The sequence below is a fragment of the Heterodontus francisci genome, chromosome 6 (genome assembly GCF_036365525.1).
Source record: "Heterodontus francisci isolate sHetFra1 chromosome 6, sHetFra1.hap1, whole genome shotgun sequence".
NCBI classification, from domain to species: domain Eukaryota; kingdom Metazoa; phylum Chordata; class Chondrichthyes; order Heterodontiformes; family Heterodontidae; genus Heterodontus; species Heterodontus francisci.
In genome coordinates, this window is record NC_090376.1 from 131,190,760 (window position 1) to 131,204,977 (window position 14,218).

A 14,218-nucleotide genomic window follows, 5' to 3' on the forward strand; every position below is an offset into this window, starting at 1 on the left:
GGCATTAACTGGAGAGTTATTTTTGTCCCGAATGGCCTACTCCTGCTCCTATTTTCTATGTCCCTATGTCCCTATGAATAGGCACAGATGGGCTGTGTGGTTGTTGGATGAGGAGGTGCTTGTTTATAATCTGTAACTGGGTAGATAAATGCTTATTAAAAAAAGTGTAGAAAGATTGGGTCCAGTTCTATCCTTCACTAACTGGCTTTCTGAAATATAACATTTAGAACCTTTTAGAGATGAATGGCAGACAGTACTGGGAACTAGGACTGAGCGATAGACCAGCATGCATCTGTATCCAGACCACAGACAAGATTGCAGCCTTGTCAAGGAGATCAGTCAACCTGAGGTGATCTTATATTTTAAATATTTAAATAAAATTTAAAATAACCAGTCATAGGGTGTAGCAGTCAGTGAAAAACCCAAGAAAGACCAACATGGGAGATAATCCTGAAACACTTTAACCACTCCTCATTGTGAAATTAACAATTGTAGACAGTGTCTAATTCTGCCAATTACACTAACCACATAAAAAGTGACTAGAAGAACCAGATTAATACAAACCTGAGAGCATGAGGAAATATTTTTAAAATTCTTTTCAAGTACAACTGTTTTGGTATCAGGGCTGATGAGGTTTACTTCAAATCGACCAACCTACAGAAAAAAACAGAACACAGAAATGAGTCCCTTTGAAAATAAAACAAACGGCCTGTGTTTCCGTCAGTAAACCCACGGAACCACAGGCCAAATGTTGCTAAGATCCTCATTGTTTTGCGAACGTATGACACTGCCTTGGGATATGTACATTTACAGCTCTGTCACATGGCCACCACATGCTTGATGAAAGAACGAAGACTTCTTTGTGACAGACATATACAGAGGCAACTGTAGTTAACTTTCAGTCCGCTTTCATTTAAAGAGATACCAGCTAAACGTACATAATTATAATGGGATTGGATTTAAAAGCAAAATAATTTATAAACAGATTTTTTTTTTGTTTTTGTGTTTCTCCTTATGTTCCCCTTCTCCTTTTTTCCCAATCTCCTTTGTGGTACCAGCAAGTAACGAAGAAGGCTAATGGTACGTTAGCCTTTATCGCAAGAGGATTTGAGTACAGGAGTAGTGAAGTCTTACTTCAATTGTATAGAACCTTGGTTAGACCGCACTTGGAGTACTGTGTGCAGTTTTGATCCCATTACTTTAAGAAGGATATTATTGCCATCGAGGGAGTGCAATGAATTTTCACCGGACTTGTTCCCGGGGTGGCAGGACTGTCCTATGAAGAGAGATTGGGGACACTGGGCCTGTATTCTCTACAGTTTCGAAGAATGAGAAGTGATCTCATTGAAAGCTACAAAATACTTAAAAGGATAGACAGGATAGATGCAGCTAAGACGTTTCCCCTGGTTGGGGAGTCTAGAACCAGGGGACACAATTTCAAAATAAGGGGGAAGCCACTTAGGACAGAGAAGAGGAGAAATTTCTTTACTCAGAGGGTTGTGAATCTTTGGAATTCTCTACCCCAGAGGGCTACGGAAGCTCAGTTATTGAGTATGTTTAAAGCAGAGATTTCTAAATACCAATGACATAAAGGGATATGGGGATAGTGTGGGGAAAAGCATTGAAGTGGATGATCAGCCATGATCGTATTGAATGGTAGAACAGGCTCGATAGGCTGAATGGCCTACTCCTGCTCCTATGCCCCTATATACACACAATCTATGTTTCAGCTGACAGGTATGCAAGCAACCTACTCCGAAATCTCCATCCACTCAAAGGTGTATGAGCATCCCAAGTGAAAACAACATGTTATATTAATCAGCAGGTCTGGCAGCATATGTGGAGAGAGAAACAGAGTTAACGTTTCAGGTCAGTGACCTTTCATCAGAACTGGCAAATATTAGAAATGTAAGAGGTTTTAAGTAAGTAAAGCGGGGTGGGGCAAGAGATAACCAAAGAGAGGGTGTTGAAAGGACAAGGTCACAGAGAATAACTGACCAGAACGTTATGAAGCGAAGGCAAATGGTATGTTAAAGGTGTGGTGAAAGACAAAGAGTTAGTGCAGAGAGGGTGTTAATTGACAGAAAAATGAACAGCCTGGCCCCAAGCACAAACATAAAAAAGTGGGTAGGCATAGTAGAAACAAACAAAAATAAAATAAACAAATAAAAAATTACTAAAAATAAATAGGGTGGCCCATCATGCTCTGAAATTATTGACCTCAATGTTCAGTCCGGCAGGCTGTAGCATGCCTAATCGGCAAATAAGGTGCTGTTCCTCGGACGTTCACTGTAACACTGCAGCAATCCCAGGACAGAGATGTGGGCATGAGAGCAAAGGGAGTGTGTTGAAATGGCCAGCAACCGGAAGCTCGGGATCATGCTTTCAGACTGAGCAGAGTTGTTCCCCAACACCTCGTCCCCTTCCCATGGCATCTTCCCATGCAATCGCAGGAGGTGTAATATCTGCCCTTTTACCTCCTCTCTCCTCACTATCCAAGGCCCCAAACACTCCTTTCAGGTGAAGCAGCGATTTACTTGTACTTCTTTCAATTTAGTATACTGTATTCGCTGCTCACAATGTGGTCTCCTCTACATTGGGGAGATCAAATGCAGATTAGGTGACCGCTTTGCAGAATACCTCCGCTCAGTCCGAAAGCATGAACCCGAGCTTCCGGTTGCTGGCCATTTCAACACACCCCCCCTGCTCTCATGCCCACATCTCTGTCCTGGGATTGCTGCAGTGTTCCAGTGAACATCAACACAAGCTCGAGGAACAGCACCTCATTTACCAATTAGGCACGCTACAGCCTGCCGGACTGAACAATGAGTTCAATAATTTCAGAACATGATGGGCTCCCTTTTTTATTTTTAGTTATTTTTTATTTGTTTATTTTATTTTAGTTTGTTTGTACTGTGCCTACCCACTGTTTTTTTCATGTTTGTGCTTGGGGCCAGGCTGTTCATTTTTCTGTCAATGAACACCCTCTCTGCACTAACACTTTGTCTTTCACCATACCATTAACATACCGTTTGCCTTTGCTCCATGACCTTCTGGTCAGTTATTCTCTGTGACCTTGTCCTATCAACACCTTCTCTTCGGTTATCTCTTGCCCCACCCCCGCTTTACTTGCTTAAAACCTATTAAATTTCTAATATTTGCAAGTTCTGATGAAGGGTCACTGACCTGAAACGTCAACTCTGCTTCTCTCTCCACATATGCTACCAGACCTGCTAAGTATTTCCAGCATTTCTTATCTTTATTTCAGATTTCCAGCATCTGCAGTATCTTGCTTTTATTTTATGTTATATTAATCACAGCATGTGGTCAGGATAACTTAAAGAGGCCCTGCGTTAGATGCGATGGAGGGGAAGAGTTAGAACAGTCATGTGTCACTTGCACTGCAGTGATGTAAGCAATTAATATATTTTCTTTGTGATTGGAATAACTACACTGTTAGGATCAACAAAGAAAAAAAGGTAGGGAAACTATTAGAGAGGATTCTTCGGGACAGGATTTACTCCCATTTGGAAACAAACAAACTTATTAGCGAGAGACAGCATGGTTTTGTGAAGGGGAGGTCGTGTCTTACTAATTTGATTGAGTTTTTTGAGGAAGTGACGAAGATGGTTGATAAGGGAAGGGCGGTGGATGTTGTCTATATGGACTTTAGTAAAGCCTTTGACAAGGTCCCGCATGGCAGACTGGTGCAAAAGGTGAAGTCACACGGGATCAGAGGTGAGTTGGCAAGATGGATACAGAACTGGCTCAGTCACAGAAGACAGAGGGTAGCAGTGGAAGGGTGCTTTTCTGAATGGAGGGATGTGACTAGTGGTGTTCCGCAGGGATCAGTGCTGGGACCTTTGCTGTTTGTAGTATATATAAATGATTTGGAGGAAAATGTAGCTGGTCTGATTAGTAAGTTTGCGGACGACACAAAGGTTGGTGGAGTTGCGGATAATGATGAGGATTGTCAGAGGATACAGCAGGATATAGATCGGTTGGAGACTTGGGCGGAGAAATGGCAGATGGAGTTTAATCCGGACAAATGTGAGGTAATGCATTTTGGAAGGTCTAATGCAGGTGGGAGGTATACAGTAAATGGCAGAACCCTTAGGAGTATTGACAGGCAGAGAGATCTGGGCGTACAGGTCCACAGGTCACTGAAAGTGGCAACGCAGGTGGATGAGGTAATCAAGAAGGCATACGGCATGCTTGCCTTCATCGGTCGGGGCACAGAGTATAAAAATTGGCAAGTCATGTTGCAGCTGTACAGAACCTTAGTCAGGCCACACTTAGAATATTGCGTGTAATTCTAGTCGCCACACTACCAGAAGGACGTGGAGGCTTTGGAGAGGGTACAGAGGAGGTTTACCAGGATGTTGCCTGGTCTGGAGGGCATTAGCTATGAGGAGAGGTTGGAAAAACTCGGATTGTTTTCACTGGAACGACAGAGGTGGAGGGGCGACATGATAGAGGTTTACAAAGTTATGAGCGGCATGGACAGAGTGGATAGTCAGAAGCTTTTTTCCAGGGTGGAAGAGTCAGTTACGAGGGGACATAGGTTTAAGGTGCGAGGGGCAAAGTTTAGAGGGGATGTGCGAGGCAAGTTTTTTACACAGAGGGTAGTGAGTGCCTGGAACTTGCTGCCAGGGGAGTTGGTGGAAGCAGATACGATAGCGACGTTTAAGAGACATCTTGACAAATATATTAAAAGGAAGGGAATAGAGAGATATGGGCCCCGGAAGTGCAGAAGGTGTTAGTTTCGGCAGGCATCAAGATCGGCGCAGGCTTGGAGGGCCGAATGGCCTGTTCCTGTGCTGTACTGTTCTTTGTTCTTTGTTTGTTTCTCTGAATTCTTCTTGTAATGACAGTGCTGTTGCTAAATAGTTAAATGAGGAAGTTAAGCTGTCTGAACTCCACTCGGTTCTAAACAGTGAATGGATCTCTTTAGATGCATGGCTAATAGATTAATTTTTATTAATGTGTTTGTACAGCCATGAATCTGCTGGTTAGGTATGCGGTATGCATGAATGAGTTGCAAAGCTATAAATCTGAAATAAATTGCGCATATTAGAAAGATTATCAATAAAATAAAAATAAATGTGGGAGAATCCTGACACTTGTAAAGGGCACATTTAACAGTGCTCCAACAGTGTGAGAAAACAGACACAGTTGCATTTGTATAGCACCTTTCATGACCACTGGCTGTCCCAAAGCGCTTTATAGCCAATGAAGTCCTTTTGAAGTGTACAACTCACTGCTGTAATGTCGGAAAGGTGGCAGCCAATTTGCACACAGCACAAACAGCAATGTGATAATGACCACGTAATCTGTTTTTGTGATGTTGATTGAGGGATAAATCCAGGATAGCAGGCATAACTCACCTGTTCTTCTTTAAAATAGTGTAATGGGATCTTTTACATCCACCCGAGAGGGCAGATGGGGCCCTGGCTTAATATCTCACCCAAAATACAGCACCTCCAACAGTACAGCACTCCATTAGTACTGTGCTGGAATGTCAGCCTAGATTATTGTGCTCAAGTCCTGGAATGGGACTTAAACAAGTTCTACCAACTGAGCCATAGTTTACAATTAGACACTGTCCCACATGGACTGACAAACCTATTTCCACTGGAGGGTTGGCATCCAGAGGACATAGACTTAAGATAGCTGGCAAAAAATCCAGGGAGAAATGAAAAGAACTTGTTCTATGCAGTGAATTGTTAATGATCTGGAATGCACTCCCTCAAAGCAGTGAAAGCAGATTCAGCAGTATCTTTCCAAAGGGAATTGAAAAATCTTGGCAAGGAGAAATTTGCAGGGCTATGGGGCAAAAGCGGAGGAATGGGACGAGCTGGATAGATCTTTCAAAGAGCCACCACATGCATGGTGGGGCTGATAGAATGATCCAGCACAGAAGGAGACTGATGATACCTGGAGGCTGAATTGGCAGAGGCCTGGGAGCAGCTTCAGTGCATGTCCATAAGGCCAGGGAGTGATGCGTGGCAGAGGAGACAAGATAACCAGAGAATAGGGTAAATATACATAAATTAAAATCACTTATTCATATAGTGTAGTGCCTCAATCATTCTGTGGACAGTCCAGAAGTAAAGAAAGAAAAATCACAGTCCCAATGGAATCTTTTATTTTGGCTTGCCAATTCTTCATAGGCATCACAGCTAATTGGAAAGTCAAATTTTGTACACTGACTGTACTGCTCTGTGTTTGTGTTGGTGAAGGTAATGGGAAATAAATGAATTCATGCATCATACAGTGTTCCTGAACTGGTTGCTAGTGTTCACTCGGAATTTGGAAGAGTTTCATTAGAAAGTCAGATTCCACGCAAATAAGCAGAAAATGGGGCAGTCACCGATATTCCTGTTTTCTCACCCTGTGGCTGGCTGATCCTGTTCACTATTCGGAAAATCTACGGCCACTTGCACAGAGGAGCTGGATGGGAAGAGGGGGCATCTCCCTCTCGAGAGTCAGCGGCCTTCTCCAGCCTTGTCCCACCTTGCTGTAGGACGTCATCATGTCTGATATGGCTGTAGGAATCAATGTGGATCCCCGCCTGAAGACTCTCTCAGCGTCATCCCCACCAGCATGTTGAAGCTGGACAGGCAAGCATTAGCAGTAGCGTGAGTTGACACAAAAGTGGAGCCCCGAGCAGCAGTGGTCCTGTGCCTCTGCAAATGTTCAGGGAGCAATCACACCATCCATGCTGAGACTGTAATTTGGAGAAGCTTCCGGGTGTCTCCACACTCCTTGAGTGCGTTAGGCAGACTCAGGGACCGCAGTCAATCCTCCTGCTCAGACTGCAATTGCCTTTAACAAGCAGGCCCTGTAGCGTTCAGATCATTTACGATCTACAGCTGGAGGAGGAAGTTTCTGAAGAAAACGTAAAAAAGAAACATGCATTTATATAGCACCTTCAGCATCGGAAACCATCCCAAGAGGCTTCAAAGAGCATAATCAGACAAAACATTGACAAAACACGTCAAGAATTTCACTTGAAATACTGCATACAGCATGTCTTCACAAGTGTCTTTAAAACATGTCTACATTAGCAACGCCAGTATTCCGTAACTAAATTTGTAAGGATTCAGAAGTGTCAGCTGTTGGCTTCCAGTTCTTTTTGAACACTAGGAGAAATCAATGAGTTAAAAGCCTTATTGATAACTTCATTCATCAGACTGAAATATGCTGATAGGCATCAATGTTGATATGCTGTTCAAATCATTGCAATAAACAGCGCAGAAGGTGGCCATTCGGCTCATCATGTCTGTGCTGGCTCTTTGGAAGAACTATCCAATTAGTCCCATGCCCCTGCTCTTTCTCCACAGGCCTGCAATTTTTTCCAAATCCCTTTTGAAAGTGACTAATGAATCTGCTTCCACCGTCCTTTCAGGCAGCGCGTTCCAGATCACAACTCGCTGTGTAAGAACAAAAATCTCCTCACTTTCCCTCTGTACATGTCACATGCATAAAATAGCAATGCTGTAAAAGTAGCATCTTTGTTGCTCACTGATTGGAGTACATTGCCACAAAAGGAAAATTGTTAAATTAGTGTTAAAATAGCACTAAACGCCAGTATACCCAATGATGGAATCAATTTAAATTACACATGAAACTTCCAAAACTCACAGTAAACACCAAAGAAAACAAATCAGCAGTTTAAAATCACATGGTCATTTACAGTATTTCCCCTCACCATTCTCTACATGTCAATATGCCAATGCACAATGATCCCCATCTCCATGACTACTATGCATCAATCTCAGAATTCCAAACCCCTACACTAGTAGATGCTTCAGCAGCTCTCCATCCTGCACTAATAGAGCTCACAATATTTTACAGTTTCAGTATTTGTACACATTCCGATAATACTAAACTTGGAGGAGTGGAAACAGTGAGGATAATACAATCCGCCTGCAACAGGACATATATAGGCTAGCAAAATGGGCAGACAAGTGGCAGATGGAATTTAATACAGACAAATGTCAGGTGATGCATTTTGGCAGAAGGGATAGAGTGAGGCAATATAGACTTAATGCACAGTTCTGAAGAGTGTGCAGGAACAGAGGGACCTGGGGGTTTATGTGCATCGATCGTTGAAGGTGGCAGGACATATTTTGATAGTGGTTTGCAAAACATATGGGATCTTGGGCTTCATAGATACAGGCATTGAGTACAAAAGCAGGGAAGTTATGATGAACCTTTATAAAGCTCTAGTTAGGCCCCAACTACAGTACTGTGTCTAGTTCTGGTCACCACACTTTAGGAAGGATGTGAGGGTCCTTGAGCAGGTGCAGAGGAGATTTACCAGAATGGTTTCAGGAATGGGGAATTTTAATTACCAGGTTAGGTTGGAAAAGCTGGGGTTATTCTCCCTGGAGCAAAGGAGACTGAGGGAAGATTTGATAGTGGTGTACAAGATTATGACAGGCTTAGATAAGTTAGACAAGGAAAAACTGTTCCCATTAACTGATGGTACAAGGATTAGGGAACACAGATTGAAGGTTTTGGGGAAGAAATGAAGGAGAATGTGAGGAAGAACTTTTTTTTCCGAAGTGGTAATGACCTGGAACTCGCTGCCTATGAGGGTGGTGGAGACAATCAATGATTTCAAAAGGGGATTGGATGGCCATTTGAAGGAAATAAACTTACAGGGCTATGGGGATCGAGCGGGGGAGTGGAACTGACTGGATTGCTCCACAGAGAGCCAGCATGGACTCGATGGGCCAAATGACCTCCTTTTATGCCCTAAATGACACTATTTAACTTCTATGGTCCATATTTCCTCACAAAAATTAACAAACGTGCATACCTGAAATAACATTGTCCTATTTTTCTCTGTGTCAGAGGGTTGGACATGACTTGGAGCGCTGGCATGACGCCTTCGGGCTGGCAATTTGGTGCCCAGGTCCGGGACTCTCTTGAGCCGAATGCTGGCGACGCTATTACACCGAGAGCGGAACTCGGCCTGCTCCTCTTCAAATGGTGTGTCCCCCAGATTGGGCTCAGTCAGAGCCGAACGCAAGCCCAAGCCTGACAGGTAGCTCTGACTGCCACTGGCCGACGGCAGGTTGGTGCTGACTGTCGCCTCATCAGCCACGTCATGGGGCAGCATTGAATCCCCCCCGGCATCTCCCTCCTCCTGGGCATCAGTGGCATCGGCCAGGGGCTTCTCGTTCAGCAGCCTCAGTCGCTCCTTCTCCAGCTGGTGCTGGGTGAACTTCTCTATACAGTCGTCAATAAGGGTGGACGGAGCCTTCTTGTGCGTCACCACCACTTTACCACAGTACAGCACTTCATATTTCTGAGAGTTGTAAAAGGCATCCTCGCTGACTTGGGATTTTGTGTCGCCCTTTAAGGCAGCCTTGGATACTTGCCGGATACTACTGATAACATCAGGAACCTGAAAGAACAGGAAGAAAAGTGTAAGAGACCAAAGATTTCCCCCTTTGAAAATATCGGTAATCAGCCCTAAGAAAGAAAATGCCTTATTGTGATAGCTAGATAATTTGCTCAAACTCGTACAATGATACACACTGAAACCAAACCTGTCCAGCTGACTACAACACAGTGCTAACTCCTCATGCTCCTAGCTACTACTTACTAACACCCTATCAGCCATGGCTTAGTGGCAAAACTCTCGCAGATGGTTGTGGGTTCAAGACCCATACCAGACATTTGAACACAAAATCTGGGCTGATGTTTCCAGTACAGTACTGAGGGAGTGCTGCACTGTCAAAGGTACTGACTTTCAGACAAGACACTAAACTGAGACCCCGTCTGCCTTTCCAGGTGATGTAAAAGAACCCTTGGCACTATTTTGAAGAAAAGCACCAGGAATTCTCCCCAGTGTACCAGATAATATTTATCCCTCAACCAACATCACAAACACCAATCATCTTATCATTATCACATTGCTCTTTATGGGATCTTGGCGTGCTTAAACTGACTGCTGCGTTTCCCACATTACAACAGTGATTACACTTCAAAAAAAGTACTTAATTCGCTGTGAAGTACTTTGGGACTTTGGAGGTCCTGGGAGGTGTTATATAAATGCCAGTCTTTCCTCTTCTTCCTTGTGCACTAACAACCTCTGAACAAAAGACTTTAACAGGGAATTAGTGAAAAAGATAGCATATTAAACCGCCTCCAGACATAACCTGAACAAATAGAACTTGTAACTTATTTAAAAGTAATCCACAAACTAAAAAGCAAAAAAAAAGCACCACACTACAAACTTTACATGGTTATTTTGTAAATCTTATTCATCAAATTAGCTGGTACCTTTTTAATCCAGTATGAGAGGGGAGCCATTATTAACCCCGCAGAGGCAACACTCAATTGAAACACCATGCAGAGGAACCCCTCAGTGTTCAAACATCTTTCTCTGAACTGATTTGCTTTCTGTGCTTCCCTGGTTAGAAATGCAGTTGTGGGAGGGATTTGACAGTTGCAAATTTGAAAAAAGGTAGAAACCATGCAAATGTTATGTGCTTAATTATGATGTCATTCAGCTGTACTTCTGAACAATTGCATTGAATAACATAACTCTGCATGGCCTCAATACTGAAGCCTAATTTAGTTGTTCCACTGGTTTCCTGTTCAAGAGAGTCAGCCCACATTTCTGGCTCCGACTATATTTAAGGCAAAACTATGTCACACTGATACAGATATATAATGCTGCAAAAGCATTCAAATCTTTGGCTTCATTTAATAAAAGATCTATTGAGGGTCCCAAAGAACTTGCATTTATAACTTATCTACCAGAGCCACAGGACAATTTCAAGCACTTTACTGAATTACTTTTGAAGTGTGGATGTTGCTGTAGATGGAAAGAAACGTAGCAGTCAGTTTTCACACAGCAAGATCCCACAACCTGTTTTCGTGGTGTTGGTTGAGGGATAAACATTGACCAAGCCAATGAGTACCACAGGATCTTTTACATCCATTGGAGAGAGTGTACAGAGCCACATCAAAGCTTACAGCACAGAAGAAGGCCAATCGGCCCACTGTGATTGTGCCAGCTCTTTGAAATTCTGCCCCACACCCCAGCTTTCTCCTCATAGCCCTGCAAATGAATCGTCTTTAAATACATGTCCAACTGCCTTTTAAAGTTCCTACAGAATCTGATTTCAGATAGCGTGTTCCCAATCTTAACAACCCTCGGTGTGAAAACATTTCTCATTTCTCCTCTACTTCTTTTGCCAATTATTTTAAATCTATGACCTCTGATTTCTGACCCACGTGCCAGAGAAAACAGTTTCTCCCTACTTGATCCATCAAAACCTCTTATACTTTTGAAATCTCTATTAGGTCTCCCCTTAACCTTCTCTACTGTAAGGAGAACAATCCCAGCTTCTGCAATCTGTCAAATAATTGAAGTCCCTCACCCCTGCTATCATTCTGGTAAACCTCCTCTGTACCCTCTCTAAGAACTTGATATCTTTCCTAAAGTGTGGTGCCTAGAAATGGGCTCAATATTCTAGCTGAGGCCTATCTGTTGATTTGTAAAGATTTAACCATGACTTCCTTAAGTTTGTATTCAGTGCTTCTATTTATGAAGCTAAGTATCCCATACGCTTTCTTAACCACCTGATCAACTTGCTCTGCTACCTTTAAAGATTTAAGATTATGCACCCTCATGTCCCTCTGCTCTTGCACCTGCTTCACAAAAGTACCATTTAGACTATACGGCCACTCCATATTGTTCCTCCCAAAGTGCATAACTTCACACTTATCCATATTAAACTGCATCTGTTACCTGTCTGCCCATTTCACTGTCCTGTTTATGTCCTCCTGAAGTCTACTGCTAACCCACTTTTAACTGCGCACATGCGGACCCCCAAACTTCAGCTTCAGAGGAGTTACTGTTTCGTCATCATTACCATCACAAAATTCAGCCCATTGTCATTATCGCCTCATTGACAAGCGCCCATAAAAGAAGGAACTGAAAGAAAATTCGGTAAATGGGGTTCAACTAAATGGGTCCCCATCCCATTTCCCACCCCTGCCTAAAAATCAAGCTGTACTTGGTGGAAAATGAAGGCTCAAGTGTTCTCATTTCAGGTGTTCAATGGCAGATTAAGGAAAACGACCTGCCCAGCACTGCCTCTGACACGGTTGCTCCTTCCAGTAAGCTCATATCTACGCTTTCCAACAAGGTGAGACTGAAAAAGGATAGCACGAGAGGCAATGTGTTGTAGTTGTTGAGGGAGCAAAATATATTTGCATACTTCTATCCCCAGCACGATGGGGTATAAGCTGATGGTGAAATCACATGCATGGCAAGGTACATCATATTCTTGCCAACATTGCAGGGCCGTAAACTTACTACAATTTATTGCTTAAGTATGTTTTCATTTATCAGTATCGTTTCACATTCCCAAATGCTTCAGCCAGCAAATAAACCCCACTTTCACACAATACGATCAGTGCTAATCTTGGCTGCCCATTGTGCTCTGGGCAGATCATACTTCTCATCTTTGAAAACAGTTTACAAGAGAAAATTCTTATCTCTTCACACTGGCCCATGCGAAGGAAGGAAGAGTGGATTTCAGACAGGAACTGAACTGCCAGAGACACTTTCAGTCCTAATATGTTGTTTGAAGTGTGTAAACTAATTTGACTTTAGTAGGGTAGACTATCTAGTCAGGAACTCTCAACCTTCAGGTATTAGGCAGGTGCTTCCAATTGGAATACTTGGTGAGAACTCATTTTGCCAGCTAACCAGCTTTGCAAACATAATTTTCATTGTTGTAGGAAGCACCTACAGAGTGTCAGCAATGGGTCAGTTGGTAGCCCTTGCATCTCTGAGCCAGAAGGTTGTGGGTTCAAATCTCACTCCAGAGACTTGAGTGTAACAATCCAGGTTGCCATTTTAGTGCAGTGCTGAAGGAATGCTGTACCATTTAAGTTACTGCCTTTCAGATGCGAAGTTAAACTGTGGCCCCATCTGCCGTCTCAGAGGAACATTCAAGATCCCAGAACACTAATTTGAAAAAAGAACAGGAAAACTCTTCCTGGTGCCCTAGCCAGAATTTATCCCAAAACCAACATCACTGAAACAGATGATTTAGTCATGACCATGTTGCTGTTTGTGAGAGCTTGCTGTGCACAAATGGGCTGCTGCATTTCCTACAACAGTGGCTGTACTTCATTAGCTGTAATTGCTTTGGGACGTGCTGGGGTTGTGAAAAGCATGGTATAAATGAAAGGTTTTTTTTTCCTATCTCATATCTGCTGCTTTTCAGATGCCAACTCACAGTGAGTACAGGTGAACAGTCTAAATGCCACACAATCAAATTGCTCTGTATAAATTGAGGACTGAGGTATTTAATGAATGAACATTGAATCAGCCTCCAGCAAAGTAGAACAAAGAACAAAGAACAGTACAGCACAGGAACAGGCCATTCAGCCCTCCAAGCCTGCGCCGATCTTGATGCCTGCCTAAACTAAAACCTTCCGCACTTCCGGGGACCGTATCCCTCTATTCCCATCCTATTCATGTATTTGTCAAGATGCCTCTTAAACGTCGCTATCGTACCTGCTTCCACCAACTCCCCCGGCAGCAAGTTCCAGGCACTCACCACCCTCTGTATAAAGAACTTGCCTCGCACATCCCCTCTAAACTTTGCCCCTCTCACCTTAAACCTATGCCCCCTAGTAACTGACTCTTCCACCCTGGGAAAAAGCTTCTGACTATCCACTCTGTCCATGCCACTCATAACTTTGTAAACCTCTATCATGTCGCCCCTCCACCTCCGTCGTTCCAGTGAAAACAATCCGAGTTTAAGTAAAGGTTGTTGATTCCTTTTCATTCAATGCACGGGTTGACTGAATGATCCCATGGCAGACCATGAATCAGAATCAGAATTTAAACCATGTGTTATTTCAGTTTCCGCATATTGTTTCAACAGTACCAGAGTCAGTACTCAGTCATATTTATGATCTAGTAAATTTAATGTTACTCCTCAGTTTATAGAATATGAATGACTTTGATTTACTTTCATGAATACTTTAGTGGATATTGGAAAAATGATCAACTCAAACATTTTATGTAGTATTAAGAGCTCAACTTACTCCTCCAAGTGATTATTAGGAAGCTAGGAGTGATATTGCCCATTCACACATGCCACTATCATTATTCATTCCGCCAGTTTAGGGGCACCCTGTAGATTAGACTTGTATCACTTAGTGCGCC

At 43.0% G+C, this 14,218-nt stretch overlaps 1 protein-coding gene across 9 annotated transcripts in view; it reads right to left on the bottom strand.

Moving 5' to 3' along the window:
* tbc1d4 (TBC1 domain family, member 4) overlaps window positions 1–14,218 on the bottom strand; it is a 292,672-nt gene that overhangs the window by 120,615 nt on the left and 157,839 nt on the right. For all 9 annotated transcript variants that reach the window (XM_068034309.1, XM_068034310.1, XM_068034311.1 and 6 more), the window contains exons 2-3: window positions 8,831–9,421; window positions 565–654 (exon numbers count right to left, since the gene is read on the bottom strand). In XM_068034309.1, the coding sequence (XP_067890410.1) occupies window positions 565–654; window positions 8,831–9,421 (681 nt within the window). The remainder of the gene's footprint in view (window positions 1–564; window positions 655–8,830; window positions 9,422–14,218) is intronic.